This window comes from Chamaea fasciata, unplaced genomic scaffold (assembly GCF_029207755.1).
Source record: "Chamaea fasciata isolate MVZ Bird 193981 ecotype frontalis unplaced genomic scaffold, bChaFas1.0.hap1 SCAF_1, whole genome shotgun sequence".
Taxonomy (NCBI): Eukaryota; Metazoa; Chordata; class Aves; order Passeriformes; family Sylviidae; genus Chamaea; species Chamaea fasciata.
In genome coordinates this window covers 50,977,792-51,003,494 of record NW_027094086.1, presented here as the reverse complement: position 1 = coordinate 51,003,494, position 25,703 = coordinate 50,977,792, and the positions used below count along the sequence as shown (strand labels likewise).

Here is a 25,703-nt window from a genome sequence, read left to right as displayed (position 1 = left end):
ACGGGAACGAAGTTTCAAAGGCGGGATGACAAGTTTATAAGGAAAGCCTTCAACAGATTTGTATGTATGTATGTATGTATTTATTTATTAACACGTGAAAATATCAGCCGTACGGAACAGCCGGACGTTGAATTAACTTAGCGGTGCTTTCTCCCTTCCCACACTTTCACCTTATTTCAAACACTCACCTTTCCCTTCCGGCTCTTCCTTGCAAAAATCCTCAGTTCAACAACTACGGCTTTCCAGAAGTTCTTCTGGAAAGGCACGGGGCTGGGGCATCCCCCGCAAGATGCGGCCGGGGCCGCAAGTGCTTCGGGGGCGATTGTGCGGAGCCGGACACGCGCGGTGCAGGGCGCGGGGTCCCTGAGCGTGTGAGGAGGGGAGAGTGTGCGTGTGAGGAGGGGGGGACTGAGTGTGTGAAAAGCGTAGGAGTGTGTCTCTGTGTGTGTGTGAGGAGGGCTGTGTGCGAGGGGGCTGTGTGAGCGAGCCCCCGGTGGTGCGGGGCGGGGCGGGCCGGGGGCGGTGGGGGAGCACATATAAGGCGGGCGGGCTCGGCGGGGCGGGCAGCGTTCCTCCAGCGGCGGTATCAGCGATGGGCAGCGGCGGGCGGCGGCTGCTGGCACTGCTGGCGGCGACTTCGCTGCTGTGGGTGCCGGGGCAGGGCCAGCCCCGAGGTGAGCGCAGAACGGGGGTGCGGGGGTGAGCAGCGCAATGCAAAGCAGGGCAGTGCCTGCAGAGGGCTTGGTCTGCAGCCGCCCGCCGCGTCCCGTGGCAGCCTTTCGCTCCCGCGGGGCTGGGGGGAGCCTCGGCAGAGTGTCCCCGTCCCCGCCGGGCACAGCCGCTGCGGGGGCCGTGCTGGGCTGTCAAGGCAGCCCGCGGAGGGAGGCGGGCTGGGGTTCGGCAGTGCCGACCGCACGCTTCCCGACGGCCTCCCCCACCTCCTTTATCCCCGTTCTCTTCCCCCCTCTCCACGTTTTGCAGCCGCCCTCCCCCACTTTCCTGAAGTCCTTTCTCCTCCCTCGGCGGCGGGGGCCACTCGGCCCGGCCGCCTCCGGGGCCGCCCACTCCCTTTGTGGGAGCCGCTGTGGAGCGGCAGAGCCGCGGGAGGGGCGACCCCGCCGCCCCTGGGGCTGGGGGAGGACGGCTGCGGCCCGGGGAGCCCCTGGCGGAGCCTCTGTCCCGGCGGGAGATGGGGTCACAGCCGGGCACGGGCCGCAGTCATGGGGATCCCTCTCTGGGGAAGGGAGAGGAGCCGGAGCCCCGAGGGATGCCGCACGCTGTCGTTAATATAAACCAGATTAAACTCTAAGGAGCGAGAAGAGTCCTAAACCACTTTCCAGGCACGAGACGGAGGTCGCATGAAGAAGCAATGGAGATAATTTACGAAAGTTTTCCTTATTTTGCACGTGGGCTGGCCGGTGCGTTGTGGCCGAGACACCGGAACGCTCCGCGCCGGGTTCTTACCCTGCGAATGCCTTCATTATAGGCATCCTCTTTGTTCCGAGTGCTGTAACTCGGGTTGTACTAGTGAGACTCAAGTTGCCGAGCACATCGGCTCACTCTGTTGCTGGGTTAACAGTAGTTGACTCTGCGGTGTGCTGAGTCGTGATGGAAAGCGCTGGTAGACATCAGATGCTCTCATCTTTGGCTTGGGTCGGCTCCTGCTGGGGTCCACAGCAGAATTTCTGCCGATCATCACTCCCTGCACATGAATCTCCGGTCCCATTAGGTCTCTATTAAAAACCAAAATAAAAATCTTGACTGTAAAATGGTTGGAAGGCATGTGTCCTGCAGATGCATGACTTGTTTTCTTTATGGTGAAGTGTGGTGTTTGAGATGGATATAGTGTGGGAGATTAGCATCTGGATGTTTACAGACTGCAGTAAAAACGAGTGTTTATTAATACAATTATGTGTACAAAATATCCTCTAGGTAAAGAGGATGTAAATTTCAGAGGCCATATGTCCCAGCTTGAAAATGTATACGTTTTACTTTCATGCTTAAAAATTAAGTCTTAGAAACAAATGAAATGCCAGATAAAGTGATATAAATTTTGCTTTTAAGTTTTTTTTGAGGTACCATCTTACATCAAATAACCTTAATTCAATACAAATTCCCATTTGAATATATATTCTGACATGCAGTTTAAAAGGCAGGAATTTTCCTGAAGCTTGTCATGTATGGGTGACAAGAGCCAATACCTTTTTTTGTTTTTTATTGACGTTTGCAGTGATCTCACTGCAGCAATGTGCAGCTTTTATATAGCAGCCTACGGGTGCTAGAGGCATCTGGATAAAGTACTTGCTTTTTATGTCAGTGATTGAAGCTACCAATATATTTTATTGCTTCTAAACCACCCCTCCTGGGGATATTTAAATTAATAATTATATTTTTCTGGTTGAAAGATCAGGTCGAGAGACCATTCCTCCTATTAGATTAAGTTGATGGAATTTTTTTTCTCAGCGTGAGAGCACAGATCATCCGAGGAAGCTGTGAGCTTCAACCCCCCTGGTGGTGAACTGCCTTACAAAAGCCACGATTCAAGATAACTGATCCTAAAACAATGTGAAGAATGCGATGCAGATTAGAATAGCGATGTTGCTTTTACAGAAAGTAAACAGCTTAAGCTCAGAATTGTAAGCATCGTGATGGGGTAAAAATACATTTTGAAGTGAGGAAGGAAAGATTTCTCAGAGCAGTTGTCAAGAGAAGTTTGGGGAGAAGGTATCTTGGCATGGCCGTGGGGAGTGCTGTGGTAGAACTCAAAGCATTTCTTGTTAATCTGTTCAGTTTTGCTTTTGTCCTGTCAGCAAATGAAGAAACTGGGGGCTGCCACAGATGCAAGGGTCTGTCAGAAAGTGCTGAAGTCCAGTCTAAGAAAGAGAAACACACAATACTGAAATCACTGCACTGAGCAACTTTGAAAGTTAATGATTGGTTCTTTCGGCCTAAAGATTAATATCTACAAAGCTATAAAATTTAGTTGGTATTTTAATTACAGGTGTTTTGTTATATGTGTCTCTATCATAGGGAAAAGTTTGGTTTGCATTTTCTGTTGAGTCTTTTGTATCCACACTTTATGAAATGTGTAACTCAGTGTCTAGATACAGAGGAATTATTTACAACATCAGAAGCAAAAAGTCATTTTGGAGGCTTGTTGTAGCAGCTTTGCTCTGTTGGAGCACATTCTTTGTTATACTAGAGTTAAGTGATACATGTCTTCAAAGTAGAAAGGAAAATCAGTTAATGCTTTTGAACACTATTGCTTATATTTCATAAATTTGACTCTGCCACTGTCAGGTGATTTTTCTGTAATTAAAATAAAATCCTGCTACTGTAAACCTGTGGTACTGTTAACTTGGAAGGCTCTAGTTGTAGACTAAATAGTTCCTCAGCTGCAGCTCTGTTAGATTCTGTAAGCTGGTGTGTGTGCTGAAGTAGCCTGCTCTGTTGTTCCTGGCTGGGGTTTTGGGTAAGTGCTGGTGCTCAGGGAACTGAATGGCCTCGGGAAGGTGCTCCATCTGGGCAGAGATGAACATAGGTATTTCACATGCCTGTCACCCACTGGGTTTCAGGCCTGGTTTGCTTCAAGGGTCTGGTTTAGTAAGTATTTTTAGGCTATGACTTATACACAAATTATGCTATGGTCAGCATTATGGTCAGCAATCACATTTTTTTTTAAACTTAAGTGATATAAATTATATTGTTAGAGCACATTCCCAGGCAGTGGGAGATTTATGTTAATCTCCTTAGTTTGAGGTGGTTTGAAGCCATATCTCCAATCTCTGAATTGAGTGCTGTATTACCAGGTTGCTGTGACAGGTAATGCAGTGGAGGAGGAGGAGGGTGTGAAATCTCTCCAGACATTTCTTTGAAACTGAGCTACTCTACAGTCAAGATGGCAAGTTTCCTTTCAGAAGGAAAAAAAGCTGATGCTTTAGTTGGATCATTGTAAGGAGAATACAAGTGCAGGCCTCCCTCTCTTTTCTTTGCCACAAGCAGCTGTAAGGTGTTTGACTTCAGGAGAAACTCTTTTATTGTACTAGTGTCTGCTGGGGTTTGTTTGTTTGTTGTTTTTTACTGGGTTACTTATACCTGGCACCATTCGTGGGGTGGTTGTGAATGTGCTTAGTGAAGAAGGGCTCTTTGGTTGGTGAGTTTCACCTCAAGAAGTAATGTACTTTAATTGTAGGAGTTACGGCATTTGACAGACGTTTGGGATGTTGTAGATTTGGCTGTTAGTCTGTGAGCCTAGGCAGATGGATCTTACACTCTCAGCTGCCTCACTACAACCTCATGCATTCAAAGGTATTTTGTGCAGTGATATAGTTTCCTCTAACACTTTTAAAACAGAGAGACAAACTTCCAGAATGTACTTGGAGGAGGTTTTTCTGGAGTTTCAAGATGAGTTGGATGTTGAATTCACAACTGCTTTCTGTATGAGATGAAAAAAGTATCATGTGCTGCATCTTGTTTTCATGTACATTAGTGGCTTGAGTAGACCTTTAAGACTGATGCCATCAGTCTTAAATATAATTTTTTTCCCAACATCTGCAACAGAGTTAAGTGTTATAGAAGATGAGAGTTTCTATCTCCTGCAAAGTTTCTTTACTTCTAAATATTTTCCTTTGACATTTCTGCTATGTTTTAACTGATGTGAATATTGTTTCTTGATAAGAGAACACTGAAAGAAACTTCAAGTTCATTGAGGCTTGTGGAACACTTAAAAGCAGTGCTGTTTGCTGCTTGCAGTGTGTGGCAGGAGACCAGTGAGCTAAAATATGACAGGAGTCTGAGGCAGAATCACTTAGTGTTCTGGTAAGGTAAAAACTTCTTAATTTTTGGCAAAATTTGGTACAGTGGTATACTTGACTAAAGTTTCCACTTTTTCCTCAGGGTTGGAAATCTCAGTTACAGTGAACTTGTACATTCCTTGTGTCTTCAGGTGGGCTAAGTAGCAGGGCCCCAAGATGCTTATTAGCTGTCCACACTTACTGAATTTCTTAAATTGTGTGAGAAGTCTCATGTCCACCCACAAAGGAGCACAAGATCAAGGTGGAGCAACACCAATTACAAACCCAGAGAAATGAGCCCCTGCCAGGGCTATCCTGTGTCAGCCACTGATGTGTTATGGGAGCAGCTCTTCAGAGCTTACAGGATGGGAATGGTGACAGTCTATAGGAGTATGGGACTCATCGTGGGATACAGGGGAAGAATATTTTGGCATCACATGAGACCTACTTTCAGATGAATTCACAGAATGACTGGATTGTAAAACCCCAGAGTCCAACCCATGCCCTAACACCTCCACTAAACAATGGCACTGAGTGCCATATCTAGTCTTCTTTTAAACTCATCCAGGGATGGTGACGCCACCACCTCCCCGGGCAGACCATTCCAATACTTTATCACTCTTTCCATGAAGAACTTCATCCTGATAGCCAACCTGTATTTCCCTTGGTGCCGCTTGAGACTGTGCCCTCTCATTCTGTCAGTTGCTGCCTGGAGAAGGAGACCAACACCCACCTGGCTACAACCACCTTTAAGGAAGTTGTAGAGAGGTCACCCCTGAGTCTCCTCTTCTCCAGGCTAAACAACACCAGCTCCCTCAGTTATTCCTCACAGGGCTTGTGTTCCAAGCCCCTTACCAGCCTTGTTGCCTCCTCTGGATGCGTTCAAAGTGTCTCAGTGTCCTTCCTAAACTGAGGGGCCTAGAACTGGACACAGCACTCAAGGTGTGGCCTCACCAGAAGAAGATGGGCCAAAGATGGGAAGGGATCAAAGTGGTTCAGCAAAGAGTGAATATGTAGGGATCCATAGTGTGTGTGTGTGATGGAGCTGGTACCTGTGCAAGGCAGTTCGTGGACCAGTGTCTGGAGTGGAGCTGTGGGCCTCAGGCTCACACGCCAGATACCAGCAATGGGAAATTACGGGTGTGGGGGAGCACAGTTACTGGATCCACTGAGTCTCCAACTTCAAGTATGTAAGAAATCCACATTGTGGATGGGTGTTGAAAAAATCCATATCTGTGTATGAATACATATTTTTCCCTGGAGCAGAGAACAGGATGAAACCATTGGTGGTGGTTGCATTTGTGTGTTTCTGTCTTTGTGAATCTGTGTGGCTGGCCACATGTATTTGCATATATCCATATATCCATTGCATTATGTGTGGTTCTATATGTGTCTGTAGGGAATAAGTGCTCAGCTTTACTAGTGGCAGGGCCTGGGAACACGGAGCTGCAGCAGCCACATCTCTCTTGGGCTACAGCCTTGGTACACCCCAGCAAAACTCTGTGGAAGAGCAGATGTAACTCCAGAGCTCTTGGTTTTTGTTTCCTCTGAGTCCATTTGACTGTCAAAACCTTTATGTAGTGGACTTTATTCTATATAGTACTCTAAAAAGGTCAATTTTAGATGACCAGTTGATGTCACCTCAAACAGAGGTCGCACTGCCTGTCCTCAGGAATGCTGATTTTGTGGATACCATTGTCTTAAAGTTACAAGGTTCCCTAAGTTCATGATAAGCAACACAAATACATTTTGGAACTTTTATTAAATAGAAATGAGGTTTGATCTTATTAAAAGGGCTATGTAGTGTAAAAAAAGTAATTTATCTCAACTAGGGACAAATTTTGTTGATTGAGACCTGACTTGTGGTTGGGGGAGAAGAAGAAAGAACTGAGAACTGTCATTTTTTCTGGTAGTCTGCAAGGAATGTCATGGACATTCTTTGGGGAAAATGTGCTTGGTGTTGATTAAAGCCCTAAGTTTAAAATTTGCTTTGTGTTTTTTTCCCTGATTAATTTTGCAAGAAAGCACCAACAAGCCACAGAATTTTTTTTCTTCCCGGAGTACAAAGGTATGTGACAGAGAAAAATCCCATGAAAGCATTCTAAGTTAGACTGAAGATTAAGATAAAAAAAATATTTGTCTGTCGTAAATATTTTCTCTGTTCCCTGAGGCTTAGAAAATGCATCTCTAGAAATTTAGGGCTATCGGTGTGTGTTGATCAGTTGTTGGTATTTGCATCAGTCTCACAAAAGATCTTCAGGTGGGGTTTGCTGCCTCCCCTACTTTTTTTCCCTGTCCTGCAGACATCCCTTCCTGACCCAACAGAGGAAGAGTGTGTTGCAAAAGTTTTGCAAGACAAGATTGGTTAGGTCAGCTTGCAGGAATCTTGGTTTGTTAGCTGGCTTAAAGCTTAGGAGCACATCAGCCAAACTTTCTTTGTATTTATGCTTTTAGGTACTTAAGTGATAGATCTCAGAGGATCTTTGTGGGTGGACATGAGACTTCTCACACTATCTAAGAACTTCAATAAGAGTGTGGACAGCTAATAAGTATCTTGGGGCCCTGCTACTTTCAGATATGGGTACAGCTCTCTGACTGAGATTTGAGGCCAGTGCTTCACTTGCTTGTGTGTCAGAGGAAAAATAAAGGTTAGATGTATCTGTGTTTATTCTTTCTTAGTTACTTCTGCTCTTTAAGGACTTCAGTGATTTCTCAGTTATTCTGTGCTCTTTTTTAGAGGCTGGAAAAAACCTGTTTTTCCCCTGAATATTAAAAGCTATATAGATAACAATTTTACAGGAAAGCTGGAAGACTTTTTATTGTATTTACAGTAGATATAAATAGCAGTCTAAAAATAGGAAAGCATAAAACTGTAAGACTAGAAACTAACTTGATAGTTAGTTAGTATTCTAATAGCAAATCTTGTCGCTGCACATAATTTAAACTTCTCTTTCTGATGTGAAACAGCAGTTACAATCCTGAGAAGTGCAGGGCAAAACATAGAGATAGAATGCTCTGATTTTACCTGGAAACCTGTTTTTTAAATTTTTTTAAAGTATCTCTGGAAAAAGACAACTGTTCTAGTGGTCATGTGAGCTCAGAGAGCCATTGGAAAAGAGGTGGATTCATGGCAGGCATTTTCACCCACTGCCCTTTCCACAAGTTCAACTTGACAGGCTTTGTATAAAGCAGCAGCTAATGTGGGTCGATGGGCTGACACGGTTGGTTTTTTCTCTTGCCATTTCTGGGCTTTTCGTACCAGGCAAAGGCCAAGAAGATCCCACTGCTGCTTTGTGTAGGCGGAGTAGATGTCAGCCTTCAGCAATAAATTCCTTCTGTTTTGTCATCTTTAACTTGTTAACTTTTTGCTGTTGTGTTTTTTTTTTTTTTTTTTGAAACTGTCATTCGATATAGTAACAGCTCTGTCAGAGATATTCCCTAACCAATTCTTTGAGATTAAAGATTCAGATTTGAAAGTTGTTTTGCAAGCATAATGTAATTCCTTTCTGTGAGCTCATTTATTGTGCTGCGGGACTCGGCCCCCATCTTGATTCCCGCATGAGGATAAAGCTTAAAAAGCTGTTTACGAAATGGTCTTCCCAAAGTGGAAACTTGTTTTTTCTCCTTGTCTCTGCCTGCATTTTTATTGCTGCTATCTCAGAAATGACCTTGAAAATAGGCTGTTATCCACTACCTTCTTAATTGTATTTCTGTAACTTTTTTTGCTGAAAGTCTGAGAGGACGGTGCACAACCTGTACAGGTAATTCAGAACAACTTCTTCAGTCTTGATTGGATTCTTTGATTATCATTTTTTTCTTGTGGGCCCGATGAAGCAAGAAATTTTTAATAGCAAAATCCTAACTCTGCATATCAGTGGGGTAGGTCTTGCTGACCGTAAAAAGCGTTGGAATTCAGTCATTTAGCATAAATGCCAATTGGAGCTGTAGTTGATGGTAACTTAGATTAGTATTGATTGTTTTTATTAGGTTTTTTGAAAGCATGACTGGAATTTTGCCTTCTGTCACAAACCCCGAAGATGTGTGTAAAGAAATGCTTGTGTGGGAAGGAGAGGAAAAAAGCCCAGGAGTAGCTGTAACATCGAGTGCAGTTTGACTGTGGCTGGGTGCAGCCTTGCCAGGGAGCACTGGAGTGGGGATCCAAGTTATCCCTCTTTTTTTTTTTTTTCGTGGATGCTGGCAGAGTGAGCTTTACAGCAAGCACACAGGGTGTTGGGCAGCCTGGGGAGCTGGCTGCACCTCTGATGCTCCCTACCCAGGCAGAACTGCTGCCAGGCTGGATGGAGCCCAGCCAGGCTTCACTGACTCCTCGGAGGACTCCTGATCCATCTAGGGGTATCTAGACAGTGAGGGAATCAGGGAGAGTCTAATACCAGCAGTAGGCCTGTTCAAAAACCACTTAATTGAATTCCACTTTCCCTGTTCGTGCCAGTTTCTTTACAGAAGTGAGAAATACAGCTCCTGAAAATGATTCACTGCTGATAAAACTGTGGGAAGAGAGTCCACTGGTTTTTTCTTGTCTGGTTTTAATTCAAATGCACGAATAGCTAATGTGTGTTTTGTTATTCTGCATGCCACACCATTCATATATTTTACTTTCTTTTGCTGTGCTGTCTTTTGTGCATGTCTTGTAGTGCCTTAGGAGGGGAGGGCAGAAAAGGCTTGTAACTGTGTGCCAATGCCTCTGATGATTAAGCTGTTTCTACTTTATTGGCTGAGAAGGGCTAGATAACAGAAGTTTGACACGAAGGTTCTTTGAATTGTCAAATCTGTGGAAACCCTGTGGTTTAAATTAGGGTTGTGAAATATAAGCTGTTGAAATTTCTAGGATTCCTTTTATTTACTTTAGCTTGTAGTCTCTGAAAAGTGTGCTCAATTCCTTCTATGTGAAAGCACCCTTTAAAATATGCTGAGGAGATAAAAATTTTGATGGAGAAATGAAGGATTAAATCTACTTCACTTACTTGGGGAGAGTTGTTGTGGATTTACATTGTATCTACTGACAGATTTACATTATATCTACTGACAGTTCTTCATTCCTTCAGTAGTTGCTAACTAATAGGTTTGTTTTGTGTGTCTCTTTTAATTGCCAAAGCAGTTCACTCTTATGTGATAATATATCTTTTACAGCATAAAGAAAAAGTTTTGTATAGATAAAAAGCAAATCTGCTATGTGTCTCTGTGAATTTTTTTTACTCTAACTAGGTTATTTAGATATTATCAATAAATGTCACCACGACTTGATCAGAATTTTAGGAACCACACATTTTTTTGCTAATGCAATAATGTGAGCTTAATACCGAAATTGTCTTTAGACATTTACATGAATTCTAAACAAAAAGTTACAGGGATTAAGTCCTTTCCAAACCTATCGCAATTTATCTTCCTTGAAGTTGGTTTACAGTGTGTCTGCCAATGTTCTCCAGAGCAAGTTCATCAATACCAAAGGCATGCAGCAAATGCAGAGTCTGTCCTTGGATGACCACTCTTTACTTGGGTGTGGTCCCACTGGGGACAGCTTAGCTTTGTGCATATTTGATAATATTGTAATGGGGATATTTCTTATTGGAGAAATGATTCTGCAAAGTACAGTGCAGGTCTTCTGTGGCATGGAGGGGGCAACTCTTGGCAGGCAGTGAGAAAGATGTATGTGATGGAGTAGGGAACTTCCAGATGAATTGAATATCTTTCCGTAGTGATGAGCAGTAGGATGTGATCTAAAGGCAGGCATGAAGCAATAGGTACAAAACACAGCTGCTGGTGGACACCTGTGTTCAGTGGGTATTTTGGTGTGGGTCAGAGGTTGCCATGCTGATGTTTAGCTCCAGTGATGTGTCAGGTTGCTCAGAAACTTTACTGTGGGTACTTGGTGCAAAGACCTGCTTGTTACTGTGCTGCCATGGCTAATAGTGGTAATAGACAGATCCAAGTTTGGGTGTTTCTGGTAGGCTGAGATTGCTGCAGGAGTGATAGGGAAAGAGGGTCAGAAGCGGATTCTTGGTGGTACAGTGGCAGGGAAGAGGTCAGGACATTTGCCCCAAGGAGGAAAACCCATTTTGTGTACTGCAGAGTATCGACAGATGACACAATCTCTCTAAAATCTGAGCAGCCCCTCTTATCTTTTCTGTTCTTAAGGACAATGGGAAATAAGCTGCCCATTCTGTAGCTCTACCGATGTTGTTGCTGCATTTCCCACAGTCATCAGCAAAAAATGTTTGGGGTATTTCAGGCAGGATCCAGCTATGCCTTGCTGTTATTTTAATGTCACTGTAACATTGCTAAATTTTAAATTAAACTACTTGAACTCTCAGTCTGTTAGAATTTTCCCTAAAAATTGCGCTTTGGGCTGAAATGCATTATTCTTGTTTTCAGGCCAAAGGCAAAATACTTTCAGAACACTTGATTAAAATTCCATGTGACTGGCTGAGTTCTTGAGCATTAATGGCAGTACACTACAGAAGAGAACTTTTTAAAATATTGTTTTCTTTTCCCCCCTGTTTTTTGGGTACTTAAAATTACACTTTTTCAGGAATTTAACCTGTGTGACACAAATGCCTTCGAATTTCATGGAGGCATTTACTGTAAAATAATGAAATAAGAATTTGCACGTGGTGAGAGTTTGAAACATAAAAAGTGTGCAAGAATTGACTCGCTATTAATTTTTTAAAATACTTGCAGTTTAAGCCCTGTACACTTGTTAATCTGTGTGCCTGGAGATCAGCAGATGTAAGACCAAACCAAGCATGGTGATTTGCGGTTTTACTTTGTTGCCTAGAGTAAAATGTCTAGGGAGGGGGGAAAAAAAAGTAACAGGATGCATTTTACAAAGAGCAGAAGGCACCTCTATAGCATGTTGAACTGTTGATTTTACTGAAATAAAAAAAAAAAACCCAAAACACACATCAAAAAAACCCTCCAAACAAACCCCCCTCCCCCCAAAAAATGGGACAGGTTTTTCCCAATTAGCCTTGAAAATTAGAGATTGCTAAATCTTGTCAGTAGAGGTAAGGGAATGACCAAATTTTGCATGTCTTTGAGGTTGCACAGTTGCAAATCCTTTCATGTCCATTCAAGCTGAGGAAATGTGTTTCCTTCTACCCGGGAAGATCTGGCAGTGATACAGGGCTGTATGTGCCCTGATAATGGCTTTGTGCCTGTTGTGGAATGAAAACATTTTTCTCCCCTGTCTGAAAACAGGAGAGCTGGTAGTTCTGAAATGCCCAAACCTCTTCAACTTGAAATAGCTTTTGTTAATAAATGGAAAAATTGACGTAATTTAAACAGAAATTTAACTTCATCTAATGCAGCTGCTATTTCTAGTATTAAGGCAGTGACAAATCTTTTCTTTTAAATTAAGAAAATGAAATAAATTTTGGGTTTATATACAGCTAGTTAATAACAAGTTTTCACTAAGTGAAAGATATATTTCAGAGTTCCTTTGTAGTGCACCTACTTCATTTATGATCACAAGGTGATGCCAACTGACTCAAGGGCGTTTCTAACTGTTTTAACCTTCTTAATGTTTACCCCGGGCAAAAAGTAGTAACATTTTTGCTGAGTCACAGTACTGAAGGGAGTGGGACCTCTAAACCTTTAAAATTCTTCACAAGCTCTGGTCTCCCAGAATTTGCAAGTGGTAAATGGAAATTTAGAATCAGAAGAGGGCTAATAGATACTTGGGTCATAACTTCCTTTTTATTATAATGAATGTCTTGGAGTGCAGTCTAAAGCTGCACATTTATGCATGCAGATTTAATTAGGATTAAACCCAAGAGGAATTTTCATTTACAAGACAGTTGCTTCAGGTTGGAAACTGGTGATAGAAAAGAAGTTCAGGGGTAGATACTGTTATTTAAGGACTTGTATTAAGTGGGGGTGGGGGAATTCTACTTTGGGTCCTACATCAGTAAGAACAAAAATGTTCAGTTTTGTTGATATTGGGGCACATTGTAAGTGACAAGTGACTGAGGTCCCTAGTCTTTGACATGCCAGTCACACTGCCCATACTTCTTTTAGGTTGCTCTAAGCTAATATTATGTCTTGGGCAGCATATAAGCAAAACTGACAAGACACTGAAGTCTTTAATAGCTGTGGCTTGTATTTGCGTCAAGTTTGTGCAAAGATTGTTCCCAGCTGATGACTTCAGAAAAAAAGCTAGCGTGCTGGTAAAAGACAGAACAACCCCCAAACCAACAGGCACAATGATGCAGACTCCTCAACGTGTGGAAAAAGCTTTGGGTGAACAAGAAAGAACTAATTTCATGGTCTGGCAGGTTTGTTGTTCCTTGGCAGCCTGCCCATCTGTCAACTTCTGGCTATTTTGCTTGGGTGTAAATGCTGTGACAATTTCTGGGCAGATTCTTGAACTGGCCAACAGCATACAAAAAATCAATACTTGCAAGACCTGACTTAACAGAAGAAATATTGATTATACTTTGGAAATGCATGATAGAATACTCACTAAATACTTGCCTTTCATATCAAGTTGTGCTGTCTGATGCTGAAAACTAGCATGAAATCTAGTTTTCTTTTATTCTACTACTTACTACTACTAAGTAGTAAGTTACTGTCAATATTGAAGGCGTTAGAAATACGTGATAGAATTTTTTATTTATCCCCAGGAATTTAATTTTTTTTCCCTCAAATCCCTGAAATCTATGAAAGGACCAAGCCATAATACTAGAAACCACATTCAGGGCTGGGATGTAAGCTGTGAAATCTATTGAATTCACCAGTGTTTTCTGTGCTCAGGCTGTCAAAGATGATGTGCACTCCTTTGAGAAACAAGGTGTAGTGCATTTGTAGGAATGTCTGGTTGGGGATGAAAAGCTTGAACTTCTTCAGTTTTAAGCATCTGCACCCTGACCATGTCTTTGCAGCCTTATCCTCTTTACTTCCAATTTAAGTACGTGTTGAGACAGTCTCCGTGATCTAGATCTGTGTTTGCAGGCTGAGCATGGACAGACTCAGAAGGTGGGATGTGGTGAAGTTTGTACCAGCTAACTTGTTAATGCACAGCCTTCTAATCAAACTGATAATACTAGTTTAGATTGAGTACTAACACAAAAAATCTCTAACCCGTCTGTGGTGTTAAAAATGCAATACTTTGTGTGAGCAAACACTAGTTACTGTGTAACTGAGAGGACAACCTTCAGTGTCTTCTGCAGATGGATTAGTATTACTTGGCTTTCCTTTTTCTAAACATTTTATCTGGGTCTTCTTTGCTGTGGACTTTTTTTAGTGAGTTTGATAATTCCCTAAATTCGTTTCCTTTCCCTGATGCTCCTATTCCAAATACTGCGTATTGCAATGAACATTTAACTGGGACACGTTGCTTTCCTTGCTCTTTCTTTACCTTAGTTTTGCAATGCATTTTGTATATAGCATATTTCATATGCTTTGAAATTTACAATTTTTTTAGAGGTCAGGTTTTCTTCCCTCCTTTGGAAAAGAAAAAGCATTTTTTTAACCTTGTTCAAATTCTGTTACATTGGGCCCATCAACCTGGCTAAATGCTGAAGTTTGGGAATTTTAAGGAAGACATGCAAGTTATGCCAGACACTTGATACTTAACCTTCACAAACTATATTGAGGGAACTAGTTATGGGAAAATAGTGCAGCTGGTGTTCATTCTTGAATGAAGAAGCTTTTGCTTACTTTGTTTGCAGTCTGAGTTTGACAGAATTTTATTCATTTCTAGTGTTATAACTTCATTAACTTTGTTAATTTGCAGTGTTGTAATTATTTTCAATACATTTCTGAGCACTGAATGCTAATTAGCACATCATCTAGCCTAAGGCAGACCACAGTAGGTAAAATACTTTTGCTGTAGTACCCTGTCTGCATTATGGCCCTCATTAATAATGCTGAGTGCACATAAGCAACCACAGGAAAAAAATATTTGGCAGAGAAGACTGAGCCATTTAGAAGAAGGAGCAAGGTTTCACCCTCTGCAGCTTGTTTGTGCTCTAACAGCTTGCAGAGTTCAAACAATGTTTTTTGTTACATTGACTGGTGTAATGAATTTGTTTTGTTGTCCTTTTTTTCTGCTGCTCCAGTTGGATTGCTTAAGTATGATCTGCTAAAGCTTGACTGGATCAGAACTGTAAAATAATCAGCAGGCTGTTCTGAAAGCAAGTGGTTGAGTGTTCAGCAAATGGCTGCAAAGTAATCTGTTTTACAGAACCTGAGCTCGTCCCAGGATCTGATGTGGAGTATACTTCTTTTTCAAGATGACCAAACTCTGAAGTACAACAGACCAGGATCTTTTACTTACCTTGGTGTACAATGCAAACAGAACAGCAATATCGGGAAAAAGTACAAAACTTATTCTCATATGTGTTAAGAAAACTGTCAAGAATTTGGGACGTTAGTCTACTCCAGTTGGTGCTGATGAGGTCTGAGGATCCACACTGTTGGAAAAATGCCAAGATCTTGGAAGGGTAAGAAGTTTAGAAAATGCACTGTAGAAAGATTGAGAGGGTTATTTACATAGTCTGGAAAAGGGTGTGTGATAACAGCTCAGGTAAACAAAAGTTGTAATCAACATCATGACTGATCATCAGTGCAGCAAAGAGGACTGAAAATTTGTCACTTTTTAAGTGATGAAGTGCCAGACTAGGCTTGTCGAGGACATTGAGGAATATCCCTCATTGGAAGCTCTTGAGAACTGACAAACTTAGTATGTTCTTTGACTAAATGCTGATTAAATTAAATAAATGTAATCTTCACTAGCTAATATTTCTATGATTGACACATTAGTCAACTTTGCTCTACAGTATGAGAAGAAACAGAGAATGGGTTTTAAGAAAAGATAATGTTCTGTTATGGTAGAGGTTTCTTTTATATCTGAAGTAGTTTTATCCAATATTGCAAATTAAAGTTTGCAGATGTTCTGCAAAAAAACCCCAAACACAGTCCATAGTTAAATCCTGTAAACTTGACATTTTGCAAGCAGAAATTCACTCTGTAGAGCTACAGAAAAATATATTTTCAGACAGTTTTCAAAATGATTTCTAACTAGTAGCTTGCTACCTAAACCTGTTGTGTAAGTTGCGGTGAGGCTTTCAGCTTTTCAAGTGGGTTAATGCTGCAGCTGACACATTTTTAGGCAATGTTTCCACAAAGTGGATTATAAGGCAGGTTGAATGTTATACCCCGCATTTCTTGCTGACTGTAAGAACAGAGAATTAGTACCTTAATTCCCATAGTCAGAAGTTAGTGATTTCATCCCATTTATTTTAGGGAAACCAGCCTAAATATTTGGTGCAATTACAGGGTAGGATTTTCATGAAAATGTATAGAGAAGATTAAAGTAGAGATGCTTGTTGGTAAAATATAATGAGGATAAATCTACTGAGCAGGCTAGGAATCTGAACCGAAGCCTAATAGTTCCAGGGCTTTTTTTTTGGTAAACTCATTTAATCCAGAACTTGAATAAGACAGAATAACTAAGTCAAGTCTGTGCTATCGAAAACTGTCTGAGAATGTTATGAAGAATGTGACCTCAACTTCTGTGTGTAAACCTATTACATATTTTATACATTCTAATACTGTGATATTTTACTTCGTTTTGTCCTTAGTCCATTCTGTTCTCCTGAAGTTCATCAAACTGTTCTGAACAACTGTCAGAGTGTACTCTGTAAATGTTTTCGGTAGAGTCCATTGCTTGTGAGCAAACTTTAGCATTGCCGGCTTGTTAGGAGCTGCTGATTGCCTTAACATTTTTAAAAATGCTAGCTTGAAAATGAGATTAGACCCCTTCAAGTGTTTCTGTGTTCTGAAGAATGACCCGATAAAAGCTCTTTGTTACAGAACACATCGGCTCTTTATGTTTTTTAAGTAGATCTACTTTTTTCACTTGCAAATTACTGCTTTATTACACTCAGTACAAAAAAAAAGCCAGAATACTTAGAGAGAAATCAGGGTCTTGGCATTACTGTATGTCTCAATTTTGCTCACTGAAGTCTGGTTTAGAGTCTTCATTGTGTACACTAATGAGCAATCCAGAAAGCTTTCTGGACTCAGTTCTTGGCTTGCTTCATATAATCTTTTGTGTTTATTTCCCATCAGTATGTCTTTGAAAAACATACCAAACAAGTACCTCCCTAGTTTAGTTAGCTTTCTAGAAATATCAGACAGATCAGTGAATCTGGATTCAGGAAGAAGCTATCTTAAACAGTGCATTTCTGTAAGAGTTTTGCCATCCTTACTGTGTTGATCTGGATACAAAAATATAGTATGTTTATTGTGCTTGTTGAATGTATTTGGTGGTGTAGTGAAGCCCATGTAAAGTAGAACTCTCATATGCATCCTTCTGTTTGTACAACTGTTTGTGAAAGAAATTGTTTTAATCAGCTATGCCTCTGCAAGGAAGATTTTTATTTTGGGGATGGTCTCCCTTCATGTACTATCTGTAAAATGTAGTTTTACCCTGTTTGTCACATTGTGAGATTCATACAGTTAAATATGGTCAAAAACACATGACCCTGATCACACCTTTTCCTGTAGATCTACAGAGGGGAGAATTTCTGCTAGCATCAAGTTTACAGGATTTAACTATGGAGTGTGTTTGGGGTTTTTTAGCAGAACATTTGCAAACTTTAATTTGGAATATTTAGACAAAACACAGATCATGCATGCATCTTGCCAAAATGCACAAATCCACTTCTACCCAAAATGGAACAGTGATTAAATACTATTAGTTTTCTGATTGAAAGAATGAATCAGAAAAAGAAATTGGGGTTTCGTTCAGATCTAGCTGTACAAAATACAGCCAAGGGTCCTACACTGACAAAACTTAAATAGAAGGAAGGGAAAAAAGTATGTCCAAAAAGCCTTTGGTAGATGGTGCACAAGTGCATATGATTTCCATATTTGCATTTAGTGATGGATATGTGCTGTGAGCTGAGCATGGAGAGTAAGTCTAGTGTTGGACTGCACTGATACTGCTCTACATGGACAGGATATCTGAGCTAGAAAAAATGCTCAGTAAGTTCAGGTATCAGTATACCAGTCCAGACTCATTGCATATTTCTATGAAATGATTATAATTGTTATGATCTGCTCATGTGCAGTAAATCAGGTGTATCCAGAATGAAGCAACAGATATGCATCCACCACAGCTGGAGTTTCCAGAATCCTGGAAATGTCCCAAATCCTTGAAATGCTTCTTGGTGAGAACTTCAGGGTGCTTGGTAGTCTATATATGTAACAAAATTAAAGCTTATAAACTCTCAAACAATTAACTTGAGTCTCCAGGAAAGGTGATGATGTTTACATCAGCAACAAGGAGCTTGTGAGGACTTCTGTATAACCTGGTTTAATGTAGAATAATTCCCAAAGAAATGTAGGCTGTATGCTTGACCATTAACTTTACAGTAGAGGCATAGCTGTCCTGGCTAGAGATGACTTTCATTTAGGCAATCCATGATGACCTGTGTGAATTATCAGTACTTTTGAATCTGGCCCAATAATCTGTGTGGACAAGCTCCACCTTCCCCTGTTAATTTGAGGAATCAGAGTCAATAGGCATATTGAAGCACATAAAATGTAAATTGCTTTGTCTACCTTAGCACTCTTCCTGTCTTCTTTCTCCCTGGCATACTGCATGCTGACCAGCTGTTCATGGTTTGAAAATGTTACAACTGGCTTAATTATGAGCAAGGCTTTTTCTTGAGTTTTGCTGAAACGCTAATGCTATGTCCTTCACCATAAGGTCTGCCTGCTGAGCTGTTCATACAACAAATCCATCTGACCTCTGAATTACTTCTTGTCATTTCCTGAAGGATTGGACAGTGTGGAGTGTGGATGTGACAAATTTTGCACTACCCACGTTGCAGGTCACCTTACTAGGGATGTAATTCCCTCCACTTCCTATGAGCTTGGGATGTTTTATCTCTCTAGGAAAGCTCTGAATGACATAATTCTGACAGTACCCACTCAGATTTTCAGTTCTCCCTTACTGAGTTTTAGTCATGCATCTGGCTAAAACCAAGTCCTTACAAGTGAGAACAGCTTGCTTGAACATCTAATGAAAACATTGTGCTTAGCTTTTGTGCTGAGCTGTAGTGAACCAATTGTTACTCTTTCTCAAGGTCAAATTAACATCTATACACTTCATTTTCCGGCACTGGAGCATGTGGGAATCTCTGGTTTGAGGCAAATGAGCATCTGAGTATATGGAAAATAATGAAAGTGTTCACCTTACCATGAAAAGAGCTGGCCAGCAGTTAGAAGTATATAAGTTTCATTTAAAAATTCTTCCAGCTTTTCTCAGGACCACCATAGTCTCTTGCAAAATGCTGAACAGTAATTCTCATGGTTTTCCATGGAGCATTTGCCTTCCTTTCTAGGGGGAATAATATAATAAATCCAATTCAATCTGTCATTTGTGCTGTACTTTAGATAGAAAACTGTTAAAGTTCAATGGATGAAGGGTCTAGAGGGTGAGTCCTATGAGGAGGACTGAGAGGCCTGGGGTTGTTTAGCCTGGAGAAAAGACGGCTTAGGAGAGGCTTTATCACTTTCTATAACTACCTGAAGAGTGTAGCCAGGTGAGGGTCAGCCTATTGTCCCAGGCAACAAGTAATAGCATGAAAGGACATAGCCTTAAGCTGTGCTTGGGGAGATTCAGGTTTGACCTCAGGACGAATTTCTTCTAGGGAATAGTTGTTAGACGTTGGAAATGGACTGCCCAGGGAAGTGGTGGAGTCACTGCCCCTGGAGGTATTCAAAAAATGATGGTAGGTAGCACTTGGTGCCATGGTCTAGTTGACAATGTGGTAATCAGTTAGAGGTTGGACTTGATGACCTCAGAGGTTCTTTTCTAAGGACTAAATGATGCTGTGATGTCCTTGAAAAATACAAATATTGCTTGCTAAAGTTTCAGTTTAATGAAATACAGTATCTTCTGCTGGAGTTTTATGTCAGTTACAGCCACTTGGAGTTTCATACTAGGATATGATGACAGTCACCTGTTTATCTGTAAATGGCTCATTGAAGTGACTGATTCTGTGGTTGCTCATCTTTATCATACCTACTGCTTCCTACAAGGCATAAAAATATATTACCAGATGCTTGGTTGTCTTTTTTTTTTTTTTTTGGTGGGGGAATGATGAAGTGAGGGAGAAGGGAGGTTGGCAGAGCAGCATCTAAGAGCTTTTGAACTTGAAACTCTTGAGTACCTGGCTCTCCTTAGTCAAAGAATAAAAAGGAACAAATGTTTTTTGAAGGTGTAACTAATTTATTTGAAATTTGCCCCTTTTCAATTTCATGTCTTGCAGATGCTTATTGTTTCCTAATAAATAATCTCTTACACTATTCTTGATCTTCCCTGAAATCAGTGGCTACACCTCTGCAGTTTGCCTTAAAATGTAAGTGTGGTAAAGAGATTCGGAGGTGAACACAGTCAGCCAGGATTTGAAGAGATGCAGTACCTTGCAGGAGAGTCAACAGCCTCTTGCTTTTGATTTGGATTCTGGGGCAAAGCTCCAGTGCAACTCACTTGGATTGAAGTGCTCTTTTTTATCTCTCTGAACCTGAAAACTCATCATGAGATAGTGTTGCTATTCCTTTGGCACAAGTCTGTTGACTGAAGGTTATTGGAGGCAAATTATTTCACTGTAGCAAATGACATTGGAATGAAATCGCAGGGTTACTGTGTAATGTGAGTGAGGGTAATGGGTGACCTGGGAAGTAATGGATGGCTCTTGAAGACACGCTGGTAGACCCCTGCATGAACAGTAATTAATACTGAATAAAAAAAATTTATATAATTGGAGAGCAGTATTAAAAAATATACACTTTTCCACCATTGAGCTTTCTTATCAAGTAGGAGAACACAGGACAGCATTTTTTCTTTGGCTTCAGCTTTACATCTGGAGATGCACTGCACACAGAGTGCACAAGGTGAGAGAAGCATGTGCAGAAAACATCTTACTGGCAGAAGAGCCTCACTAGAGTAGTCATTAGGATGTCTTCAGCATCCTCATCCGCATCAGATTTAGGTGTAATGAGGACAAGGCACCTGACTTAGTCTGGATTTAACATAAATAAAGTCAGGATTCCAAAAAAATAGAAAGCTCCACCTCCCTCCTATTAAATTTCAAGTATAGCACAATTGAAAACAGAGTTTGTTATTCATATGGTGGTGAAGAGGGTTAGGATTTGGCCAAATTTTCATTAGCTGAAGCTGAGTCTTAAATAACAGTGAAACTTTTCTCCAGGCTTTCTAGGGCAATACAATTACTGGGCAAAGACACTTCAAAGGAATATTGAATGCAGGCTTGTTAAACCACGTAGTTGTTAGGGTTGCAAGGAACTTCTGGTGATCATTTGGTCCAATGACACTGCCAAGGCAGGGTTACACAGGAACTTGTTCAGGTGGGTTTGAATGTTTCCAGAGGGAGACTCCATCATCTCCCTGGGCAGCCTGTTCAATAGTGCTGCAACCCTCATTGTTTAGAAGTTCTTCCTCATGTTGAGGTGAAACTTCTGTTTAGTTTATGGCCACTGCTCCTTTTCCTGTTGCTGAAGAGAACTGAAAAGAGCCTGGAACCATCCTCTTGGCACCCACCTCTGAGATATTGATATGTGTAAACAGCTAAGGAAAGCAAAACTTTAATATTGCAGTCTCTTTTGATGTATATTGTGGATAATGAAGTAAAAGAATTCATACAGTTTTACTAGTGGAATAGGCATATATTTTCACAAATACTGCTTGATTTTTATTTTTTTTCCAGATTTCCTTTTAACAGAAGAAAAATGTGATTTTTAAAACCTTACTCTTGCAACACTAGCAATTCTCTTGGCATTTTTAATGTGCCGTACCAAGGCTGTAGCTTTGTTTTTCTCCCACTGGGTTTCATCTCTATAAAGACGGGATTCCTCTTTCCAAAATTGCTTCTTTTTCAGAGTTACTTCTGGAAATGGAGTATCTCTGTTACACCACAACTATGCAAGAAATAAAAGCTTTTTAGCAGATGAGTGACAACTGGAAGCTGATTGAGAAACTGTGCTTAAATTCTTTCATATACAGTATTCTAGAAATTTTATCAGTAGCCTTCAAACCAAAGTAAAACTTTACTCCTTTTAGAAAAAATAAGGATTCCTGGTTTGGTAGCTGTAATCTTGAAACTTAGTCTGTTGTTACATTATTCCAGTGCACAAGAGCAAAACTATTTGAAAGTACAGTGAAGTGTTTGTATAAAGATTAAAAAGTGGCAAGGAAAATATCCCTTAGACTTTACAGAGACTTCAGAAGAAGCCTGTTGCAAAGGTCTAAAGTTCAGTCTTTACATCTTTCAAGTCTGCAGTGTCCTGTTCAGGCCAGTGGTGTTGCTGCTACAAAGAGCTTGTGTTAAATGCTGTTTTCCATGCCAGTTGAGTGTGGAATCAACCCCTCTTGGATTCTGGCAGTGGGCCAGTTGTCCCCCAGGTTTTGATCAATTCACTTTGCAAGAGAACCTTTAGTAACTGGGAGAGTTGGTTTGCAAACTCTTGTGTTCCTCAGCATAAAGCACCCAAACGTGGAGTGAAGTAACAGGGATAGTGCTTTCAGGGTGCCAGCTTTGCATTCCTTACGATGTGGCTGATAAACATTATTTCTTTCAAGGCCTGTTTCCTGCCATTTTGAACCTGGCCAGCAATGCTCACATCTCCACCAATGCCACCTGTGGGGAGAAGGGACCAGAGATGTTCTGCAAGCTGGTGGAGCACGTCCCTGGACGGCCCCTGCGCAACGCCCAGTGCCGCGTCTGTGACCGTCACAGTGCCAATCCCAAAGGCAAGCTTCATGTGGTTTGGATTTTGTTTGTTTCATGAGTTTGTGTCTTCTTTTGAACCCTTCCCCTTGAATACAGAGTGTATAGGAGTCAAATACATTTTAGTTTTAGTCTCTTTACCTTGTGAGGACAATTACCTTGGAGCAAAGGGCTGGCAAAGTGTGAGCACCATGTATCACCACTGTGCACTGCAAGATCAGTGACAACCTTTTTGTCTGAGGGCAAATTTCAGCTTTTACTACTTTATAACAGGAAGAGATTGTAATTTGTGTGAAACAAATGTGCTTGATCAGAAAAATTCAGTAAGATTTATTTTCAAGAGATGCTGTTTAATTTATTTTCAAGAGATTATGTTTAATTATTTTCCTTTAAAACAGAGCAGCACCCAATTTCCAGTGCAATTGATGGTACTAATAACTGGTGGCAGAGTCCTAGCATTCAGAATGGAAGACAATACCACTGGGTCACCATCACCTTGGACTTAAGGCAGGTGAGTAACATTTTTGTGAGTGTCATTAAATGGATGTGGGATACAAGCCAATACAAACTGATTTCAGCTCTTTTGTGTTTAGATTAAAAAAAAAAGTTTCTAGTAAAAACTCTCATCCATGTTCTTTCTGTATTGGTAACCAATTCCATCTGTACCAATTCCTTTGTCTTGATAACTTTTCTGTCTCGTCCTTCTGTCTTTTCCTCACACACTTCTGTCTTTTCCCCAGCAGTCCCAGCAGTGGAGGTTTTCCTCCACCTTTTATTTCTTAGAAGTTGCTTGAAGTCTGTGTTTTCAAGGACTTATTTTAAACAGCAATGTTTTCAGTGTATTGGCTAAAGCACACATTTTATATGTGAGGAGGCATCTGACTGATTCTGATCATCATCTTGTTGGAAGGAGCACTGGAAAAAAATGTTCTGGAAATTGTCTTCTAGGAACTTCTGCTGTCTGCTGTTCTGCAGAGTTGGGGTTTAAATTTCTGAAACACTGATTGATGACCCTGGTGAGTCTGGAACTGTCTGGGCAAAAGTTGGTTTCTCTGGTCTGGCCACTCTGTATGGCCAAACTTGGAGGGATTTATCATTCTTAGACAGGAGCATGCTAAACTGTAAAGGGCATTTGCTCATTTAGAAGTTTGTCTGTTAGACGTGTGAAAAGCAGAAGTCTCCTACCCTGCTCCAAGAATAGACAAAATAATTGTTGAAGAAATGTATTTTTCTTGACTTTTTCTTGTTGTTTTGCTTTGAACAGATCTATGTTCTGGCCTACCTAAGTTCTTGGAAAATCATAGCTCAACAATTCCTATTATTATGGGGATGCCTCCAAACTCTGGAAGAAGCAGCTTTATTACTTACTAAGAAATGCATTCTTGAGGTGTAGAATTGGTGAGAAGCTTTTTTGCGGGATCTCTAGACCCTGCTTAAAAGTTATTTTAAAGATTAAAACAGAGGGTTTAACTTTAATGTTTTCAAATAAAGCGTTGGTTGACAAATGCATAGTTTGCTCTTTAATTAGAAGCAGAACTGTTAGGAAAATAATCACAGGGTGTCTTTTGTCAGTGACAGAAGGTTTGGATAGGATTTTCATGTTGTTTGAAGAGTTAGCTTTGTGTTTTGTTTGTAAATGGACAAGCAGGAAGGAAAAATGAAGGACGAGAGGGTGCCTTAGTTTTTATCCTCCTAGAACAATTTAACTTTGGAAACAGACCAGCTCAGCTACCCTCTGAATCATTTATTCTTCAGTCTTAGTGCTGTTGATGTTCCAACAAATACATATCTTTCCTCTCCTGACCCATGCTCAGTTTCACTAATTCGATTTGAAAAGTTTCCCCTAAGGGGCCTTTCTTCTGTGTTTTCCCTAGAGAGTTTGAGAGAGAGAAGGCATCTAAGACTATGCAAACAGAATGTAAATTACTGCTCTGTGAGAAAGGATTTGGTTAATAGAGACTGCATTAAGTCAGTGAGTTATTAGAGCTGACTTGGTGTGCTGACTTTAAACGAAGCAGCACAAGTAAAGAAAACACAAAAGCATATGAAGGACCTTAATGATTTTAGTAATTGTTTACTTCATGCATTTGTTTCAGAACTACTTAAAATAGGACCTTTCCAGAAAGTCAGTACCTGTGTTCAGTGTAACTTCAGTGTTGGTACTTTTTTTTTTTACATTTCAAGCTTTGTGCATGAAATCTGTCAAGTACCATATTAAAGTAAACGAGTCCTTCAGCTTTCCTTGCTGGAGTATAGATTATATTCACATCTTTTTGTGATGTTAAAAAGGACCATCTGGTCATTATTTATGGGATTTTTTTGTGCAATTATCAGAAGTTCTAGGACAAAGAGATTATGTGGATTATTACCACTGTACAATTTAGGGATATAATCCAAGAAGTTGGGTTGGTCAGTGCTGAAATATACCCTTGGCTGACAAATATGGGGAAGATTCCCTTAGCTGGTGAACACTGACTCCATGCCAGTTTCTTTAGGTGAACCTCCATGACTATTCATCTCTTGGCTTCAAATTGAAAGGAATAGAGGATATTCTTTTAGCTAATATTCTACCTTGTTCTTAGTCTGTTTAGTCTAAAACCAGCTGCAGTGGAGAATAGTTTGATGGGATCTCAGTAAGAAAAAAGGCTGGATATTAAAATCAGCATCAAAATTGCTGTTATCTTTCTCCTTTGCAGAATCTGTGCTGTTTATAGCTAATATAGCATTTTATAAGGATAGTCAGTGCTTATGTCATGATTTCCTAGCTCATGTACATCATGACAAGTAGGTGCATTTATTTTGGTGCGCCTTTCAGTCTTTTCCAGGATCCACATGTATGATAGTCTTTCCTTGCCACACCCTACACCACTGCCTCTTCCTCCCCCTTTCCATTAAATATATGGCAATGATCCAGAACTTGGGAAAAGAGTAGTGTAGCAATGAGGTGTAGGATTGATGTACAAGACACTAAGATTTGATTTATGACCTTGTGCTTCCTACACTGGTAGTTCTATAGAAGCAAAACACACCGCAGTGGTTTTCTATAAAACCAGCATTTTTTGCCTGAGTTTGACTCCTCTGGGCAGTTGCACTGTGGAATTACAATTCGAATAAATCCTGGCTATGATAC

At 40.8% G+C, this 25,703-nt stretch overlaps 1 protein-coding gene across 3 annotated transcripts in view; it reads left to right on the top strand.

Moving 5' to 3' along the window:
- The first annotated feature begins 583 nt into the window (after positions 1 to 583).
- The window catches only part of LAMA1 (laminin subunit alpha 1), a 103,270-nt gene continuing 78,150 nt past the window's right edge, over positions 584 to 25,703 (top strand). For all 3 annotated transcript variants that reach the window (XM_066183143.1, XM_066183152.1, XM_066183159.1), the window contains exons 1-3: positions 584 to 674; positions 22,426 to 22,596; positions 22,972 to 23,084. In XM_066183143.1, the coding sequence (XP_066039240.1) occupies positions 593 to 674; positions 22,426 to 22,596; positions 22,972 to 23,084 (366 nt within the window). In that variant the 5' untranslated portion in view covers positions 584 to 592. The remainder of the gene's footprint in view (positions 675 to 22,425; positions 22,597 to 22,971; positions 23,085 to 25,703) is intronic.